We start from the raw sequence: 20,082 nt of genomic DNA on the forward strand, positions 1-20,082 counted from the left end.
GGGCTGGCATGGCTGGAAGGTGCTGGCTGTGACTGATGTTTATGGTCACTGATGGGAGGGCTGGCATAGCTGAACTTCTGATAGCTTAAAGGTGTTATTTTGGACTGATGGTTATAGTCTCTGATGGGAGGGCTGGCATGGCTGAAATTCTGATGGCTGGAAGGTGATGGTTGTGATTGATGGTCATAGTCATTGATAGAGGGGCTGGCATGGCTCAGGAAATGATGGCTAAAAAATGTTATTTTGGACTGATGGTTATAGTCTGTGATGGGAGGGCTGGTAAGGCTGAGCTAATGATGGTTTAAAGGTGTTGGTTGTGACTGATTGATGAAGTCACTGATGGCAGGGCTGGCATGGCTGAAGTACTGATGGCTTAAAGGTGTTATTTTGGACTGATGGTTATAGTCTCTGATGGGAGGGCTGGCATGGCTCAAATACTGTTGTCTAGAAGGTGTTGGTTTTGGACTGATGGTTCTAGTCTCCGATGGGAGGGCTGGTATGGCTGAGATAATGATGGTTTAAAGGTGTTATTTTCTACTGATCGTTACAGTCTCTGATGGGAGGGCTGGTATGGCTCAAGTACTAATGGTTAAGAGGTGGCAGTTCGGACTGATGGTTATAGTCCCTGATGGGACGGCTGGTAAGGCTGAAGTACTGTTGGCTGGAAGGTGATGGTTGTGATTGATGGTCATAGTCATTGATGGAGGGGCTGGCATGGCTCAAGAAATGATGGCTAAAAAATGTTATTTTGGACTGATAGTTATAGTCTGTGATGGGAGGGCTGGTAAGGCTGAGCTAATGATGGTTTAAAGGTGTTGGTTGTGATTGATTGATGAAGTCACTGATGGCAGGGCTGGCATGGCTGAACTTCTGATAGCTTAAAGGTGTTATTTTGGACTGATGGTTATAGTCACTGATGGGAGGGCTGGCATGGCTCAATTACTCATGTCTTAAATGTGTTATTTTGAACTGACGGTTATAGTTACTGAAGGGAGGGCTGGTAAGGCTGAGTTAATGATGGCTGAAAGGTGTTGGTTGTGACTGATTGATGAAGTCACTGATGGGAGGGCTGGCATGGCTGGAGTTGTGATGGCTTAAAGGTGTTATTTTGGACTGATGGTTATAGTCTCTGATGGGAAGGCTGGCATGGCTGAAGTATTGGTGGCTTAAAGGTGTTATTTTGGACTGATGGTTATAGTCTCTGATGGCAAGGCTGGCATGTCTGAAGTGATGGTGGTGTAAAGATGTTATTTTGGACTGAAGGTTATAGTCACTGATGGGAGGGCTGGCATGGCTGAAGTATTGATGGCTAAGAGGTATTATTTTGGACTGATGGTTATAGTGTCTGATGGGAGAGCTGGTATGGCTGAAAGGTGGTGGTTGTGACTGATGGTTAAAATCACTGATGGGAGGGCTGCTATGGCTGAGGTAATGATAGCTTAAAGGTGTTAGTTGTGACTGATGGTTATAGTCCTTGATGGGAGGGCTAGCATGGCTGAAGTTCTTACGGCAGGAGTGTGCTGGTTGTGACTGATGGTTAAAATCACTGATGGGAGGGCTGGCCTGGCTCAAGTACTGATAGGTAAGAGTTGTTATTTTGGACTGATGGTTATAGTCTCTGATGGGAGGGCTGGAATGGATGAAGTACTGATGGCTAAGAGGTGGCAGTTTGGACTGATGGTTAAAGTCACTGATGGCAGGGCTGGTATGGCTGAAGTAGTGATGGTTTAAAGAAGTTAGTTTGGACTGATGGTTATAGTTACTGATGGGAGGGCTGGCATAGCTGAGGTAATGATGGCTAAGAGGTGCTGGTTGTGACTGATGGTTAATGTCACTGATGGGAGGGCTGGTATGGATGAAGTATTGATAGTTTAAAGATGTTAGTTTCGACTGATGGTTATAGTCACTGATGGGATGGCTGGCATCGCTCAAGTACTGATGGTTAAAATGTGTTAGTTTGGACTGTTGGTTAAAGTCACTGACAGGAGTACTAGGATGGCTGTAATACTTATGGCTATAACGTATTGATTTTGATGGACAGTTAAAGTCACAGATGGGTACGCTGGGTTGACTGAATTATTGATGTCTAAAAGTTGTTGGTTTTGACTGATAGGTTAATTCACTGATTTGAGTGTTGGAATTGCAAAACTTCTGCAGGCTAGAAGCTGTTGGTCTTAAAGGAATTAAACAATTCCTTTAAGTCTTAAACAATTAAAGGAATTGTTTGGCTGAAGTATTGATGGCTAAAAGTTGTTGGTCTTGATGATTAGTTAAAGTCAGAGATTGGGAGCCCTGGGTTTTAACTGATGGTTGAAGTTACTAATGGGAGCCCTGGGATGGTGAAAGTACTGATGGCTAAAAGTTGTTGTTTTTTATTGATGGGTTAAATCATTGATAGGAGCATTGGAATGTCTGAAATATTGATGGCTAAAAGTTGTTGGTTTTTATTGATGGGTTAAGTCATTGATAGGAACATTGGAATGTCTGAAGTATTGATGGCTAAAAGTTGTTGGTTTTGATTGTTAGTTAAAGTCAGAGATTGGGAGCCCTGGGTTTTAACTGATGGTTGAAGTCACTAATGGGAGCCCTGGGATGGTGAAAGTACTGATGGCTAAAAGTTGTTGGTCTTTATTGATGGTTAAAGTCATTGATAGGAGCATTGCGATTTCTGAAGTATTGATGGCTAAAAGGTGTTGGTTTTGATTGATGGCTGAAGTCACTAATGGGTGTGTTGGTATGGCTAGAATATTGATAGCTACACGGTGTTGGCTTTGATGATTAATGTCACTGATGGGACCACTGGGATGGTTAAAGAATTGATGGCTAACAGGTGTTGGTTTAAATCGATGGTTAATATCACAGATGGCAGCAATGGGATTTCTGAACTATTGTTGGCTAAATGGTTTTGGTTTTCATTGATATTTTATGTCACTCATGGGAGTGTTGGGATGGCTAAAGTATTGATGGCTAAAAGGTGTTGGTTTTTATTGATAGTTAAAGTCACTAATGGGAATATGGGAATGGCTAAACTTTTGCTGGCTAAAATGTGTAGGTTTTGACTGGTGGTTAAAGTCACTGATCAGAGCACTGTCATGGCTAAATATTGATGACTACAAGGTGTTGTTTTTGACTGATAGCTCAAGTTACTGATGTGAGCGTTGGGATGGCTAAAGTTTTGGTGGCTAAAAGTTGTTGGTTTTAATTGATATTTAATGTCACTGATGGGAGTGTTTGGATTGTTAAAGTATTGCTGGCTAAAAGGTGTTGGTTTTGATTGATAGTTAAAGTCACTTATGATAATGTTGGAATGACTAAAGTATTGATGGCTGAAAGGTGTTGTTTTTGACTGTTAGTTAGTCACTAATGGGAGCACTGGGGTGGCTAAAGTATCGATGGTTAAAAGGTGTTGGTTTTGACTGACAGTTGCAGTCAGGGATGGGAGCGCTGGGATCACTAAAATATTGACATTTAAAGGTGTTGGTTTTGACTGATAGGTAAAGTCACTGATGGGAGTGTTGGGATGGCTGAAGTATTGATGTCTAAAAGGTGTTGGTTTTGGTTGATAGTTAAAGTCACTGATGGGAGCATTGAGATGTCTAAAGTATTGATGGCTAAAATGTGGTGGTTTTGGTTGATGGGTAAACTCACTGATTGTAGCGATGAGATGTCTAAAGCAGTCGATTCTGATGATGTGAAGTGTTTGTTTTTGTTGAAAAGTTGGCTTTGATGGTTGTTTTAGTTTGAGTATTGAAGGCTTCAATTAGTAATTTGCATCTGAAAGACAAATAGAGAACATCATTCCCTGCTGTGAGGTTCAAGGTGTAGCTGTGTGGCTCACTGTCCTTATTTCTAAACAGAGATGTCCCAAGTCTGCGTGCAGTTTGATCAACTCTGTGACTGCAGGGCTGATCTGACTGGGGAAGGCCCCTGAGAATCTCTCAGTGAAGTGACTCTATTTCAGTCCTATCCTAGCAACTCTGCTAACTGCACAGAATACTAGGACAACACTTTAGCAGCAAAGGGCACATCTTATCTGTAGGTCAGCTTAGACAGCATCTTTTTATTAATCATCTTGTGGTCAACTTGACCAAATCTCAGCTTAAAAACCAGAAGCTTTCAGAAACTTGCTAGAGGACATATGGACCAGGAAAATAAGGATTTTAAAACTTCTCTCTTCTATCTGCTTTTTCCTTAAGCCACGAGCTACACCTGGCTCATTTATTCACCGTAATATCAGTCTGGGTGAAAGACACAACTTAACAAGTCCTTCTCAGTCTTTCATTACACTTTCTTAGTCTATTTTTGACTAGTGTAGGAAAAAAAAGTTTGCCATCTGCTGGCCAGAGAATTCACTAGAGCCAGAAGAGCATTAGAGGACATGCATTTTTACCCGTGCTGTTGTTCCTCATTGATCAACTAAAACAGAGATACTTAAAATTTAGTACAATTGAGATTCTTTTGACATTAGCATCATAAGAAGTCTGGCTTTTACAACAGTAATAGTCCCCATTTCTTTTTCTCAGCAAAGGGACAGATATAATATTAAAGCTCACAGTAATGTGTGATCAGCCAGCCTTCTCCAAAATACTGTATCCTTAGATTAAAACTTGTGTTTGTCAGCGTCTTAAAATACAACAATGTTCCTCAACAACTGTACAGTTGTACTTCACCTTGGGGAAACTTTTCAGTGCCTGAATCCACCCACTGTGGCAATTTACTTCCCTATCCAAACAATGCAATTCCTGCAGGTAAAAATCTCTTCTGGAAATTAACTTCTTCAAATATTGAAAGGCAGTTCGATGGAAAGCAGGAAGATTAATTCCTTTGCTTCCTGTGTCAGGATGACATTTTCAACACTGGACTATTATCAGAAGGGATTGCCAGGGACTGTTAAGCCATCTGATAATTATGAGTAGGTATAAAATGTCAAAGTTCAAGATGAAGCTTGCCTTCGATAGCAAGCTATCTTCTTCAGAGATTACCTTCGTTACCTATAAGAGGTAAACACATTTGACAGGGAGGGAGATTGATTTTAAGAACAGATGCAGTCTTGCCAGTAATGCAGCTGGTATTTTTCAGAGTACTGATATACTGTACACACAAATACTTGGATTATATATGAATACATTAAAAAAGTGAACCTTTGGAAACTTTACAGCCCTGCTGAATCAGTATGTCTCTATAGACCTAACTGATGCAGCAATTTATCCTATTGCGAGTGCTTATTAAAATATCTGAGTAATTGGGACTGGGATCTCATGTCAGCAGGCATCTAAGGTTGTTTTTAAGTAACACACACTCTGTTTAGGAAAAAAATAGTGAAAAATGTTGTCAAATTTGATGTTTAGAGGCTGAATTTGTTACAGTGTGCAATCTTCCTCATCATATAACACTAGAGCTAATTAATTTAGACTGTATTATCTACTGAGTGTCCAGGTCAGGATGATGAGAAGAACAGAGAGTTCAGCATGAATTAAACCAGGGACTCAGTTTGGTACTCTCTGTATAGAAAACTAAATACAAACTTGACTTTTTTATACTAAAAATGGGAAACAGCTATCTTGTCAGCCTGTTTCTCTGTATTTTTAACCCTACTAGTTAACTAGTAAGAAAAAGAACTCAACGAGAAGTAAAACAGCAGCAGGAATTTAACATACTCTCCAGGTGTTACATCGTAAAGGATTCTCTGGAGGGTTAAGAACTGTGAATTCAGTGCGCTTAGAAGGCAGATCTCCATCTGACACAAACTGTGTCAGTATTACCACCAACTTATGTTCTGTCTTACAATAAAGTTGAACATAGCCTTTTATTTAAAGAAATTATTCTGGCAGTCTTTTTTAGGAAGATGGTGTTTCAGTACAGCAGTACCAACCTGGAAGTCTCCCTTCTCTCCCAACTACTCTGCCTCCTTATTTTTCCCAGTTAGTTGGACTGAATCTAATATGATATCTTACATCTCTCCCTCCTGTTCACCACTTAACCTTCAAATTTAAACCCAAAAGATTTGTTTCTCCACCTCCTTACTTCAAACTTTATTTCCTAGTGATCCTTCAAGCACAGGGGGAAGAAAATAGCTTATTAACCTCTTCCTTCTCCTTAAATATTTCTGCAGACTATTTGGACTGTGCACACTACAGAGATATCAGCAAGCATTTAAAGACTGTTTTAATAACCTCTATGTGAATTAAAAAAAAATCTCCGAATGTCCAGTGGCCCCTTACCTTTAATATTCTCATTGGATGCCATGGAGATCTAGTTCTTGATTTCGCTCCCACAGGAAGGCTTGCCTTCTTTGTTGGGTTGTCTGCTGCCCTCATTTCCATATTGCTCACATAAACAGTCACCAGGAGAGCGAGATCCTTCCTTTTCCCCTGCTTGCTTCTGGAAACGAAGATCCAAACATTCCAAGAAGCCTTTCAATTTCCTGGTGTGTTTCTTCTTTTTCTTTTTTTTCTTACGTTTGCGATTGTCATTGTCAAAGTGGAGCACAGAGAAATCCGAATCATAAAGTCTGAAGGAAACATGCAAGTTAAAAATAGAAAAAAGATGTAGCACTTGATGCATACACGAAATGTTACTTATTTTACCACCAGATGATGATTTGCAGCGTGTCAGCTATTTTGTGGTACTTTGTGCCCATCTAACCATAGATGCAGCAAACTTAAGCCCTCAGATTGAAGGATCATAGATTCTGGTTGTAAACAAATCACTAACACTGGCTAGTTCTGGAATATATGCAATTAAAAAAAAAAATTGTTTTTGGCTAATTGAGAATGGTATGCAGATGTGATTCTAAGTATGTGGTCCAAATACAGTGTTCTAATACAATTCAGCAAAATCTTTCCTATTTTCAATTGATCAACCTAATAACTTGGTCCCCAGCCAGATCATGCTATAAAATTAAGTTAGAAACAATGAAAAAAAAGGAAGATAGGAGAAACACCCAGAAAAGAATTAGGAAGAAATTGCTGAGTATGCTGGAATTCTTGCTTACTTGTAATCCTTCTCTCGATATTTATCTTTGGACTTCTTCTTCTTCTTGGCTTTCTTGAACTTTTCCATCTTTTGATCATCCAAAACCTCTTTTTCTATTTTTCTGCTTTTCCTTTCTGTTTCACTTTCACTACTTTCTGCATATTTTCTTTTTCTGTCATTTTGTTTTTCATTTTTGGGGGACAAGTCCTCAAGATTTAAATGAGTTGGTGGAACAGGTGGAAATATATGTCTTTCATGAGAATATTTTTCAGGTTGCTGCCAGGCAAATGAACAGTGCCGTGAGTCTGCTCTGTGACTGAAGTGACGTACATCCTCCTCTCTAGAGAGTGAGTTGTGAGGCCGTCTGCTTTTGTAATGATAATCCTTATGTGACCTGCTGCAAGCTTGACTTGATTTGTCAAAATCTTTATTGTAATGGGAGAACTTTCTTTCTCGACTATCTCCCTTTGCATGAGAATAATAGTAATCGTTGTAGTGTCTGCATTTTTGCCATCTCCAGGATTCATCTTGATAGTATTTTTCTCTGCTCCTGTTTCTCTCTTCTTTGGAATAGTAGTATCTATTCCTATCTTGTTCACGTCCTCTGCTTCGAGATCTGTAATGAGAATATTTTCCTGAGTTTCTGCTGAAATCAGGGCTGTTTCTTTCAGTATAGGAAGATCTGTATTTGTTTCCATTGCAATACTCCTGCTTGTGACGACTTTGCTTATTTGTTTCCACACTACGAGAGCACCTTCTCTTGTGGCAATGACCACCCGGTTTGCTGTTTTGCTTCTCCCTCTCTTCTGTGTCAGAGTGTTCTCTTTTTCTTCGGTAGTGCTCTTTGTCAGTTTTTTTAGAATCATATACGTTTTTACCTTTTTCCTATGCTTATTTTCTTCACAATTCCTATTAGTCGGTCCCTTGTTTTCTCTAGAAAATTGACTCTCCAAAACTTTATCCAGCTTTGTAATGGAAGAGTCATTAACAGGTGGTACATCTACATAGTTATCAGATATGTCCTTTGAATCTTGGCATTTATCTGCAGTATCTAGACACGCTGGTCCTTTAGAACTACATTCAAAATCGGACTTTATAGAGGAAGCCTGTCCTAATTCCTCTTCAGTCTCAGGAGACTCTTCGATATACAAAGGACTTTCTTTTGAAATGAGATCAAGTTCTTTTGATCTTCTAGGTTTGTCTTTGTCACCACTGTCATCGGGTTCAAAATTTATAAGGAATTCATCCAAGGATCTTTTCCTAACCTTGTGCTGACCATTGATATTGGGTTGTGCATTATCAGCTTTTGTTATAATACTTTCGGCAACTTCTTCTTTGGCAGAAATAGTTTCAGAATCCGATTGAATAAAAAGATTCCCAGCGTCATAGTTCAAGATGGAAGGAAGTTTCCGGGATTCTTCATAGACCAACAGCGCATTCATCATTACTGTTTCCATAAGATAATTGTTCTCAGAAGATTTCTGAGGTCCAGGGACACTACACAAAATAAAAATACTTTTATTAAAAGTAAGAGTCTGTCACACAAATCTAAGTAAAACCAACAAACCACAACCCACTCACCAAAAACCTCATGACTACCGGAACCCTCTTTAAGACACCCAATTTAAACATTTTTGATTATTACACTCTCCTCAGCTTTCAGAAAAAGTGCTTTTTTTCCATCTTGCTTTTGGATGTATTGCAATAAGACAAACAAACAAAAAGCCCAACACATCTATCTTCTTCCACTTGCTGATCTGACCACCATCAATAGCCAAAACCACTCTATCTGCTCTCCCATTCCAACTAGAAAAAACAACAATTGAAACACAGATTTCTCACTGTCTACCAAATGAGAGAGCAGATGATGAAAATTTACATGGTGAAAAATGGAAAAACATTCTATGAAGAAGCAGAAGTTTTGCACGGGGCACCAACCTGCACCAGAGTAATAGGCACTGTGCTGATCACCAGTTCTGCTCATAACACTAAACATATGGTATAGAATTCTCTCTATCGACTTAAATCTTCCAATTAAAGAGTATGTAGGCAGGTAAAACCATGAAAAAGTTGCATAAAACCTTGTAATCAAACTGTTTTCACTTTACCTTATTTCCTCTGACAAGCTGTTCAACTGGCCGTATGTAAAGGAATTTAGGATCATTTCTCGAGAGACTGGATACAAAGTTATAGGCATCTGCAATTAAAACATAGAAATTAACAGGCAGAAAAAAAAGGTATTTGTGGCAGTATTGCAGACTAGTGTTTTCAGAAATTCTACATTAAATTTATGCAAGACTGCTTTGAGTTATATGTGCTAGCTGCACTTTACCTGTAACTCCAACTCACTCCCAAAAATATACTTTATGAAATTTATGAAGTTTTATCTCAACTGTACTTAAGTTGGTATGTTCTAATATCAGCTCAGATCTGCAAATTCTAATAGGATAATATCACATAGTGCTATGAACAAATTTGTGCTGTTTTGTCAGTATTTCACATGAATTGGGGACATTATAGTACTCCTGAATACATCATAGGTGAAAAAATCTAGATGGAAAAAGCATAACTTACTGTTTTAAGCACTCCATTGGTTTTAGAAAATAACATTTTGGAAGGTTTATCAGATGGGACTTGGCAACTGGAATCATCAAGTTTCAGTCCATTTTCTTTAGGTTCATTATCTAAACTATTAGCACCATTTAGTGAATCATTTTTTGGCAGCTCATGCTGGGATCTTTCCTCTTCAGCATTCTGACAGGAAGAATAGGAATCCTGCAATGTACAGACCTTTCCAAACAAAATTCCCTTAGGAGATATTACGTTGTCATTCCTTGTAAATAAGCCCTCCGATGAGTCCTCCTCAGATTTTCCTGAAAATTCTGTACCATAAAAGACTATGTTATCAGAGCTGAGTTCAGGAATTCCATTCACCACTGGCTCAATTAAAATGTCATCTAGAGCTTCTTGTTCGAAAATATCACTAGCAGCTAACATTGTAGGTGTATTTGAGGTAGACTCTGCTGCAGGATTTGTAACTGTGGATGAAGGAATAGACATAATCTCCTCCTCCTCCAGAGCACGAAGACAGTCAGGCTCCGACGCTGTCTCACGTGCAGGCAATTTGTTATGAATACCGATAGTGAGCTTCTGATTTATTGATGGGTTGGTAATTGAAGGCCTGACCATTGCCCAGTTTTCAGCACAAGCTATGGGTGGAGCTGAAGATGGCCTTTTTAAGCTGACATCTACGGAATTGGGATCCTCTTTTAAAGGTATTTTTCCATTTAAACGACTTGAATTCTGTGTTTAGAAAGAAGAGATTGCAAGATGGATAAATGCAAATTCTACAAATGATCTAAACACCTAAAAGGAAAAGAAAAAAAACCCACTGCCCTTCAAATACAAAGGCAAGTCCAATAAATGGTTACTTCCTAGTTTCCTTTCACTGCATAATGCTTTCAAATGGATGTCACTTTTGAAATCCATTCAAATAACTTAACATTGTAGAAAGGTATTCTCAAATACACTTATTTTCTTCTTTAAACACACCCTGAAAACCCCAAAATAATTGTTCTGGTGGTCAGATATAAAACAAATGGATTTCACTGTCTCACCTAAAGTGACACTGATAGGAAAAATATTTTTTTAATTATTTAAGTATTAGTAGACTATTTAAATAGTAGCATAAGAACTGTGAAGAAAGCTGCACAGAGGAAAGGAAAATAAAACTAAGATGCTGAAAACAAATAGAAATCCCACACTCCACTATCAATTTAGTGCCATTATCTGCTCCCCACCATTCCTTACTCCCCTAAATTACCTTAATCATATGAGGAGGAAGTCGTGGTCCCATAAAGCCAGCCTGCCTTCTATTATTCTCCCTCTGACCAACAAGTGAACAGGGATAAGGCGGTGCTGGTAAGTAAAAAGTACGTTCTCCAAGTGTCAAATCGTAGCGCCTTCAGAAAAGAGTAGTGATCTTAGTTGAGAGTTTGTCTTTCAGCCTGCTCTTGGACTAAACCATATCCGAAAGTTTTAGAGGAACAGTTCATAGGATACAGAAGTCATATATGGAAGACTTAAACAAGACTACAAACTAAAAAATAGATAATGGTTTTCATACAATCCCTTTCAGAGTAATAACTTAGTCTTACACAACTTACCACCTCGCTTTCTCCCTTTTTCTACATTAGCCAGCTACACATAACAGCTACGTAGCAATTTGCAAAGAGTAGCAATTTAAGGCCAAGCAATGAACACTAATAAATGACAGGGAGTTTCAAGTTAGACAGAGTTGAATTATACAAGTAGTATTTTCCTAGAACAGAAAGAAAAACACTTGAAAAGAAGAAAAGTGTAAATAACCGGAAAGTAAATCTGTTCTGAACACATTTTAATATTTGTTATTACCTGATATAAAATAGTAAATAAGCTTGCTGAGCAAGGACTGTTTTGATGTTACTTCGCACTACTGTAGAATCATTCATCTGATACCAAAGTCCATCAGCAGCCTGCAAATAAAGACAATTTTCAGATAACTCCTTGTTTTCCGAATGAAATCACTAACAGGACACCGCAGAACAACATATACACAAACATGTAATAAAATCTAACCATCTAACAATGGTTACCAATAACATTTTAACTGGTTTACCAGCACAAATTTTACCATGCTAGAATGATGTTGATATCTACCTTTATGAAGCAGTAGTAGTGTCCTGTATGAGAACTGACACCACTATGAACCAAAACTCCATACAAGGCATAAATGAGTGGTTCTCCAACTGATTGAGACATATAAGCTCGAAGATCAAAATACTCAGGATATTGAACTTCCTGAAGAGAGAACAAGAAGATACAAACATTATCTCCAAATACTTAATTTTGGCTAGCTTGGGAAACTAGCCTGGGAACAACATTTCCAAAAAACAAAGATTAGAATTACAAGGGTTACTTCAAAAGTAATGCCTCCTGTTTTATGATGTCAGCTTATGACATTAGAGGCAGCTGCTGGTGGGATGGCAATAGAGGTTGAACCTTCTCACCACATTCTGTGACATGGTGGTGTGTGACAGATGGCAGCAGAGGGGCACTCTGAATATCTGGCCTTTGGAAATGGCCAATTCCAAGATGATAAAGTTGTACTACAGCTGTAAATGTACCTTGGTGTCCTTCACACCCGTGAAATCTGCAAATCTTTTCAGTGATACTGTGAGAATATTTGAAGAACGATGTATTGTAAATCTCTTTGATGCTGGCACCATCTTCATGCATCTTAAAAACAAGCACAGACAGCTGTTTAAAAGCATATTGTTTTTCCACCCAAATCAAACGTACAAAATACATAACGTATTTTTCTTTCATAAATCCTACACTGCATTTCAGGTTTGTTAATACAGAGCAGATAGGAGGATATAAGAGGACATCTCCACTGAACAAAAAAATAAAGAATTTAGAACATTTTCTTTTGATAGCCAAACAAATGTCTGAACACGTACTTTTGTTACACCTAAAAGGTAAGGCTTCACAACAACTCAGAGTGCAGCACGAACACGAATCTATCATTAGGTTATATCACTGGATGGTAAGGCAAGGTACCATTTCTTGTTACACAAAAATGGCTACTTGGAACTCGTGTCCTGGATAAACTTTCAGCTCTCTAGTGGAATACAAATACTGAAAGTGGAACAAGGGAGCCTCAGTCCTAAGGACTAGTTACAGCAAATAATTTCCAAAATGGATCATCTATCAACATCAAAAATACAAGAGAAGCACACAATCATTCTACAAGAGGGAGATGTCTGACTTATGTCTTTATGTACTGATGTTGTCTGGAAAGAGACTGAAACCATCTGCAACTCTTTGGAACACAACTGTTAATTTTAGGTTTGGTACACTGCCCACTCAAAGGCAGGATCTACAGTGCAAGCTGTGAAATACAACCACTAGCACAAAGACTTCATCGAGAAAAGTACTGGCGATAGCTAATAAAAAGAAAGAATAAAAGTGTCTCTCTTCAAATTCTGCTGTCAAAATACAAGGCAGAGAGTTCCAAACCACAGGAGAATGCCTGAGATCAAAAAAGAATCTCTTCTTCAAAATAAACAAAAAAAATCCAAGCATTTTATAGAATTACACAAAAACTGTAATTAGATACAAAGTTTTAAGGCAGTCACCTTTACTAGAAAAAAAAAATACATGGCAGGAACGAAAAGACATGTCAATTGCAAAAAAAATGAAGGAATAGGATTGTTTATCAGCAGAGGACAAGGTACTGTACATTCACAAGGCTGTTCTTTCTAAATTTGCAAAAAGACTGAGAATCCCAGCTTCGTGTGTGACTCACTGCACAAAGCACGTAATGAAGGGCTGTGCAATTCAGATGTGAGGTGCTTGTTACACTTATCTTACCCTTCATCAGACACAATCTGTAAGTTATGAGAATTGAATACACGACGTTGCTGTCTAGTATCCACAGGCTAAAATGAACTTGGGGTTAAATTATTTTAACAACCTACTGGATGCTCTTCATTCAACCTACCAATTTTCTTACAGTTTTCCAACAACAAAAAGCAGATACTGCATTTTGCACTTGAAAGTGCCAGACAGAAATCCTACAGAAAAGAATCTGGCAGACTTTGCTTTTCTGAGTGTATGTCCGAAGAGCAACTTGTTTTGCCAAACTATATCATACAGATGTTCAATTACTTCTCACGTACACAGAAATGTTTTTCATATCTTAACTTGATACGCTTTCACCAAGTGAAGGTTAGGTGGAAGGTAATTCACTTTAGACAGCAGTAGCTCATGTTTTACATTTCAAGAAGTGTTCAAGGCACTTATTGCGAGCCAGCAGAGGCTGCTAACATGACTTATCATGGAGCCAGCTCGTATTCACTGAGACTAAGTCTAACTTTGTTTCCCAGGCAATGGTAGGATCTTCAGCAACCTGCTGTTGACTCCTATCCCAAATTACAGTCCATAGCTCTTTGATAAGTAGCAGTGAGCTGAAGCAGATATCTTTTAACTTCTGGCAATAGGAATATTTGAGCTCAGAACACACATCTAGGAGGCCTGACAAGCCACAGAGCAGACAACGCTTGAATAAAATAATGTCAGTTAATGGCTTCACTTCTTTCATTTACAAAATATGTATTATTTTCAAGTTTTGAATTATTTCAGTGCATTAATTGTTTAAACAAAATGAAGCAAAGACAACAACAAAGGAGCTGTGTCTCATTATTTCCAAATGAAGTAAAAAAGTAGCCTATGGTCTAAGTCATGCAATACATTAATCCAGTATCTAATAGAAATATGTAACTAGTAATAATCTTACTTGTTACACTTATAGCAATTTTCACCATCCAGCTGTTCAGGTGTCACAAACTGTTCTAGAGCTTTGGTAACAGATGAAACTTCCTGGAGAGATAAGAAAGAAGAGCACTAAGTCAAAGGAAATTCAAAATTCCAAAGACCTACTAGTAGTTTATAGGAGAATCTTGTTAATTCATACTTAGGAGATCTACTATGAACCAGCAAACACTGTGAAGAAAGAAGCAGAAGGAGTATGCTCAGCACATACCTCATTTGAAAGCAATCTTACTTTGAAACAAATAATTTTGCAATACCACAAACAGCATCTGCAGTGTACTTTGTCATCAGTAATGGGGACTATCAAACTAATCAGTCTAATAATTACATTTATACTGAGGTAGAACAGCAAAGAAGTACAACAGTATCACCATTTGTGTAAGTACAGTAGTTATTCTTCCAGCTTAAAGCCAATGCAGATGTGGAGATGGTTTACAATGCTTCCACAGAAGGACAAAGTCCAGCTTCCCAATCATCACTTGGCTCTTGTTTTAACAACGTGATTTTTAAATTGAATGAGTTTATTTTAGAAAGTTGTACATGTATTTAGACATCTTAACTATATCTACAAAAAATCTTACCTTTATATCCAGAGGTATATCAAGGAATGGCTCATATGTATCTGAAACTCCTTTGCAGTTCAAGCACTTTACTGGATTTAAAAACAAACAAACAAACAACAAATGCTTTATAAGCAATATGTGAAAGAGACTAACCGCCCAATCTCCAACTAATGATACATACTGCTTAAGTCACACTACAAAGTGCTTTACTACAAAAGATACAGATCAGTTCTGACGACAGCAATATTGTTTTTAAAGTACCTCTGGATCTTAGAAATCCTCCAAATATTTGATGAATGATGGTGGTTGCTTGAGAAGATCTGTCTAATCTGGAAATAAATAATAATCAGACCTCAGAAGATTTGAGATGCAGAATGAACTTTTCAAAGAGTTTTATGAAAGCCTGTCAAAGAGTTTTATGGACAGACTTTCATTTATGACAGTAAATAGAGAACAAAAAGGTGCTAGAGAACATAGAGAAGGTAATTTGTTTATGCTTACATGGTGCATCCCTGCAAACACACTTCCTGCATAGCATCAACAGTGAAGCGTAAGAACTCGTGCGCATCTTCCTGAGCGCCATAGCGGAAATGTTTTCCTATTCCTAATAAATAAAGAGGTTATAATATTTATCTCATATAAAAATGAAAGAAAACTATATTTCTAAAACCTCTCTTCCAGATAGTAACAAAACTATTTGTACACATCATCTCCAAATATTAAAAAATATCAAAAAAGAAAGACATCTGAAATCACTTACGTTTAAGTTCATGGACAATAACTACAGGCTTGATGGCATCATGAGCACAACACAGGACTCGGTTAATGTGAGTTTCCATAGTGCACATCATGCAGAAGCCTGGATAATCACCTGCACGGTGAAAGAAGAAAGCATCGCAGTCTAGTGAAATATACATAGCTACAAAGAAATAAGCCTTAACCGAGGACACAAAATCCATGCTCCATTCTGTTCTTCTAAGATGCCAATATCCCAGCAGTCTTGTGACATTTTGTTACACAAAACTCTATATGTAGAGTAAAAATATCCACCAAGCCTGTACTAAAATGCATTTTCTGATGAGAAATCTAGAAGACTACTTCAAAGTCATTTTTTTTAAAGGCTGATAGGAATGTGAACTCCAGACATACACATGAGGAGAGAACATATGACACTGACGATGCAGCATTAAGAGAATGTGTTATTTTCAGCACACTGCTGTCAGGTGAGCTTTTTGGTAGAGAGCTAAGAATCCTTTGGGAGAAAGGAAAGATGAAAGTAATGTATGCTATAATACTTCTGCCCTCCTTCTTTCAAAGAGATTTTTAATTGAAACAACTTTTACACACAGTAAGAAAACAGTTAAATTTCTAGGAATAAATTCTAAGATAGCAGATTAGAAAGCATACAGGTGCCTTTGTAAATGCACACGTACACAGGCATGATAAGAGTCTCCTAGGCTTAAATAAATTCAAGTATAAAATTCAAAGAGAAGAGTATAGAAAATACAAGACTTTATTTAGGACAAAGTCAGTCTACATTTTAATACAGTCCCACCGAAATTTGTAGTTGAGTTGGTAAGAGCCCAGCTCATACTGCTTTCTATAGTGAGTTTTTTTGTTGTTTTTGCTGTTGTTGTTTTTCAATTGGTTCAACAATGATCACACATTTATTACAGTATAGCGTATTATGGAATCTAGGCTGTTTAGACTCTGTGATGCCAGCACCCTAAATTTTATCACCTTTCTACCAGCAGGAACCCCAGATGCCAAATGAAATGCATTATTTTCCGATGCATTTCATTATTTACACAAAGCAAGAAATAATATTTTTTTTTTCTTCTCTCACCATGCTGCATTAAATGCAAAATCACTCCATATGCTGTTCTGAGCCCACTGTTAATACAATGTTCAAAGCCAACTTTTACAGGTAAAATCAGACAAGTACAATTTCTCCACAGAATCACTGCTGCTATTTCACAACCTCAGAGCTGTCCCACAGATTTCAAACAGTGTTACGAAGTACTCACACGACTGGGTATGCTCAAGGGAAAGCATGTAGTTGGCGAGTGGGGGTGTGTAGGTCAAACACTGTAGAATAGAATTAATAAAACACGTATTGCCAAGATTGCAGAGTCCAACTCCAACTCCATTTTGTGTTTGTTGCCAATCCATACAAATCTTCTCAGGTGGAAAAAGAATCATTTGTGGTGGAGCAATTCCATCATTAATGACTGCAAGAAAGTTGTATTTTAAAACGTAAGGGCTTTTTGCTTGTTTAAAAAACAAATATTTAAAAAATAGCATTCTGCAGGAGCATCCTCAAGAACCAACAATAATCCAAACCAGAAAGTCTTATTATGGACAGCTTTAATATCACCACTCCAATTTGCTGGTCAACACACGGTGTTGATGGACAATGTAAAAACAAGCAACTATCAGAGAAGACAGACCTATAGAGCACTGTTATCATTCAAAAACTTGTGCATGGCAACAACAAAGCGCACTTTTCTTTGCAAAACAAAGACATGGATGAATCTGTGTATTAAAAATTATCCCCATACTTCAGCATAGACTGCAAATATATCAAGATTAGGTTCTGCAACACCGATCCGCTTCAGTTGTCTTCGTCAATTCACTAACTTGAAATCTACTGTTGAAGCCTTTATTCCCAGCAGTCCCGTTTCACACCAGTGCAACAAGTAAGAACTGCATTTCCTACTTTTGTTTTGCTTTGAAGAAAATGGAGGCACTGTAAGAGACCACACTTACCTAAATCTTTAACGGAAAAAGGTCTAGGTTTTTCAGATGATCTACAATAAATAGCACCTCCACGTCCTTGGTTCACAGAGACCTGGTTTCGATTTTTGGCAGGTGGTACCCGGCCCCAGTTTGCAGTGCGTGACTTCATAGTTTTAGTACTGGGTTTTTTGGATTTACCAGATCGTCTCGATGAGGATTTTTTGGACTTTGAAGATTTTGGCTTGTTAACTATGGTCATTGTTCATATCTGCAACAGAGACAGAAGTGCTGGTTGACATAAGAATGTCAGCGCTACACAAAGAGAAGAGCAGAAGAAATTCTGTCAATCTCAAAGAAATAGCCTGAAGAATTGAACAGCTAACCACTAATAGCTCATGTAAAGAACTTAACGAAAACCCCAAACATGCAAAATCAAAATTTCTACCAAACTCTACTGGTACTACCTTAACTCCTGCACAACTAGCAACTGATGACATTTTCACTTGCAAGGGATTTTTATCTATTACAGTTATGGTGTGTTGATTTTTTTAAATATAAAAATGTATATGGCATTCTCTGAGGGCAACCAGTTATTCACCTATTGCTGGTGTTAGAGTACCACGACTTTAAAGCCTGCCTGTTTCCGTTTTGTGTGCACAAAAGTAACTGCATTTAGCTGTTACTTTTTTGCTTTCTTTCCAACGCTCATTTCTATCTCACTGCCTACTGCATCAATCAAAACAGGTTTCTTGCAATTCTACCATAACAGCTTTTAAATACTATTCTATAACATCTTCTACATACTGTTCTCACATCAGTTACTGATTCTGAGTGAGTCTGTGAGGGCTGTTGGGTCAGTACCACGAGGTGTGTTTTCCCAACCAATAGGAGCTGTAAGCAGAGGGACATCCTTGCCCTGCCGTGCTAAGATTCAGGAGGAGACACTCAGCCTCACTGCACTCCTGGGAGCTGCATACCTCTGAGCCTCAACACCCAGAGAAATCTTGGGAAAGGAGAGCAAGAAAATGTGTGTGCACTTCTTTCTGCCGAAGTTTCTTCGGCCCCTCCATGAAGTGCTGCTTTGGGTATAATTCTGGCAGCACTACTTGTGCTATTTTGCACCTATCGCACTCACAACTCCTTCTATAAGCTGAAAAGTTAGATGCTTTTTGGGCTATCTGTTTCAGTTCCACTTTGTGATTTCCTTGGTGTAAAACAACAGAGGAATGTAAGCTATAAAAAGGAAATGACCAAACAGACCCCCAGCCCTCAAGGATGATGTCAGTAACTGATTTAAAGTCCTTTTTGAAACGCTGCTTAGGTTTCAAGATGACACCATGTTAAAGACATGTAATTGTGTATATGTAGTAAGGAACTGAACAATGATGGGAGGAATTATCACTGTCTGTGGGTAAATGTTGCAGCTGTCCTGCTGCAGCACTCACGTTAGGTGTAGGGAACCAAACCAACCTAGCAGGGGATTAAACCATCAGCCAGTTCCTTATACTGGACTGACTGAGAACAGTGTGAAGTGGTTTCAGATTTATGGCAAAACGTGATTGCTATTGATTAGATTTACGATACGCTGAACAAAGCACAGTAAATTTGAGAACTTCTTTGAGTCCCACAAATGACAACTTGTGTGCATAGTCTCAAATTATATATTTTTCTCTTTAAATCTTCAGTTAAAAAATCATTTCAAATCCATTCCATATACATTTTTCATTTCAGAGAAAACAATATGCAAAACTAAAAAATTCATTTAACTGAGAAACGAAGGCATCCTTGTCCTATGGGAAGACTAAGGTGGCAGCGCCTGGGCTCAGTGACTTTCAGATAAGATCCAGTCTTCAAACTGCAGATACCAGTGACATCTCCTTTTTTTCTGATTGAAAGGGAAAAAGTTTCAACAACATATTTAAAACCTATTTGAGGGACAAGAAACAGAATCAAAACCGCAATGAAAAGGGAAGAACATTATTCCACACAACCCGGGAGCGCTGCATTGACCGATGAGGCAAACCTTACATTTCATTTCACTGGGCCGCCCAGGGCTCCGTTATTACACACCGACAGAACACAGTGGCAGGCAGGTATCAGCATCAGAAAGGATACACCAGACACTCTTTTTCAAAATACATCGCCGTCTAATTTGGTCGTAACACCTCTCTGACAAAGAAGTATTAAAGCTACCGATATCGGCCGCGTTTCCCTTTCCTTTATCCTACAGATACGTACATACGTGTTCTGCTCCTACACCACTCCGAAAACAAACGGACACGGTTTGTGTTTCAGGTGTTATCTCCGCACTTTCGCGTCTGCGGACTTTTCCTCAACACACTGAGAAGGAAATCAGACGTCAGCGGTTCGGGTAAGGCGGCGAGGCGCTGCCCCGTCCCGAGCTCGGCTCCAGCCCCGCACGGCGGAGAGC

The 20,082-nt window shown here is 38.5% G+C and overlaps 1 protein-coding gene across 1 annotated transcript; it reads right to left on the bottom strand.

Annotated features, from left to right (window-relative positions):
- Positions 1-1,199: 1,199 nt before the first annotated feature.
- Positions 1,200-20,076, bottom strand: USP42 (ubiquitin specific peptidase 42). Its single transcript, XM_019620864.2, has 17 exons — positions 19,419-20,076; positions 17,682-17,919; positions 16,940-17,143; positions 15,673-15,783; positions 15,414-15,516; positions 15,174-15,241; positions 14,931-15,001; positions 14,315-14,397; positions 12,141-12,252; positions 11,674-11,814; positions 11,389-11,489; positions 10,799-10,937; positions 9,550-10,278; positions 9,084-9,172; positions 6,995-8,472; positions 6,222-6,511; positions 1,200-3,774 (listed from the first exon to the last, which is right to left on the bottom strand). The coding sequence occupies exons 2-15, from the start codon at positions 17,908-17,910 to the stop codon at positions 7,191-7,193; spliced, it is 3,462 nt and encodes a 1,153-aa protein (XP_019476409.1). The 5' UTR covers positions 17,911-17,919; positions 19,419-20,076; the 3' UTR covers positions 1,200-3,774; positions 6,222-6,511; positions 6,995-7,190.
- Positions 20,077-20,082: the final 6 nt, after the last annotated feature.

This window comes from Meleagris gallopavo, chromosome 16, assembly GCF_000146605.3.
Source record: "Meleagris gallopavo isolate NT-WF06-2002-E0010 breed Aviagen turkey brand Nicholas breeding stock chromosome 16, Turkey_5.1, whole genome shotgun sequence".
NCBI classification, from domain to species: domain Eukaryota; kingdom Metazoa; phylum Chordata; class Aves; order Galliformes; family Phasianidae; genus Meleagris; species Meleagris gallopavo.

Excerpts from the sequence above, each read along its gene's own strand:
- USP42 (XM_019620864.2), bottom strand. The coding sequence starts at position 17,910 with ATGACCATAGTTAACAAGCCAAAATCTTCAAAGTCCAAAAAATCCTCA. Across the intron at positions 14,398-14,930 it reads ATATACCTCTGGATATAAAG|GAAGTTTCATCTGTTACCAA; the intron begins GTAAGATTTTTT and ends TTATCTCTCCAG. Across the intron at positions 11,490-11,673 it reads ACTACTACTGCTTCATAAAG|GCTGCTGATGGACTTTGGTA; the intron begins GTAGATATCAAC and ends CTTTATTTGCAG.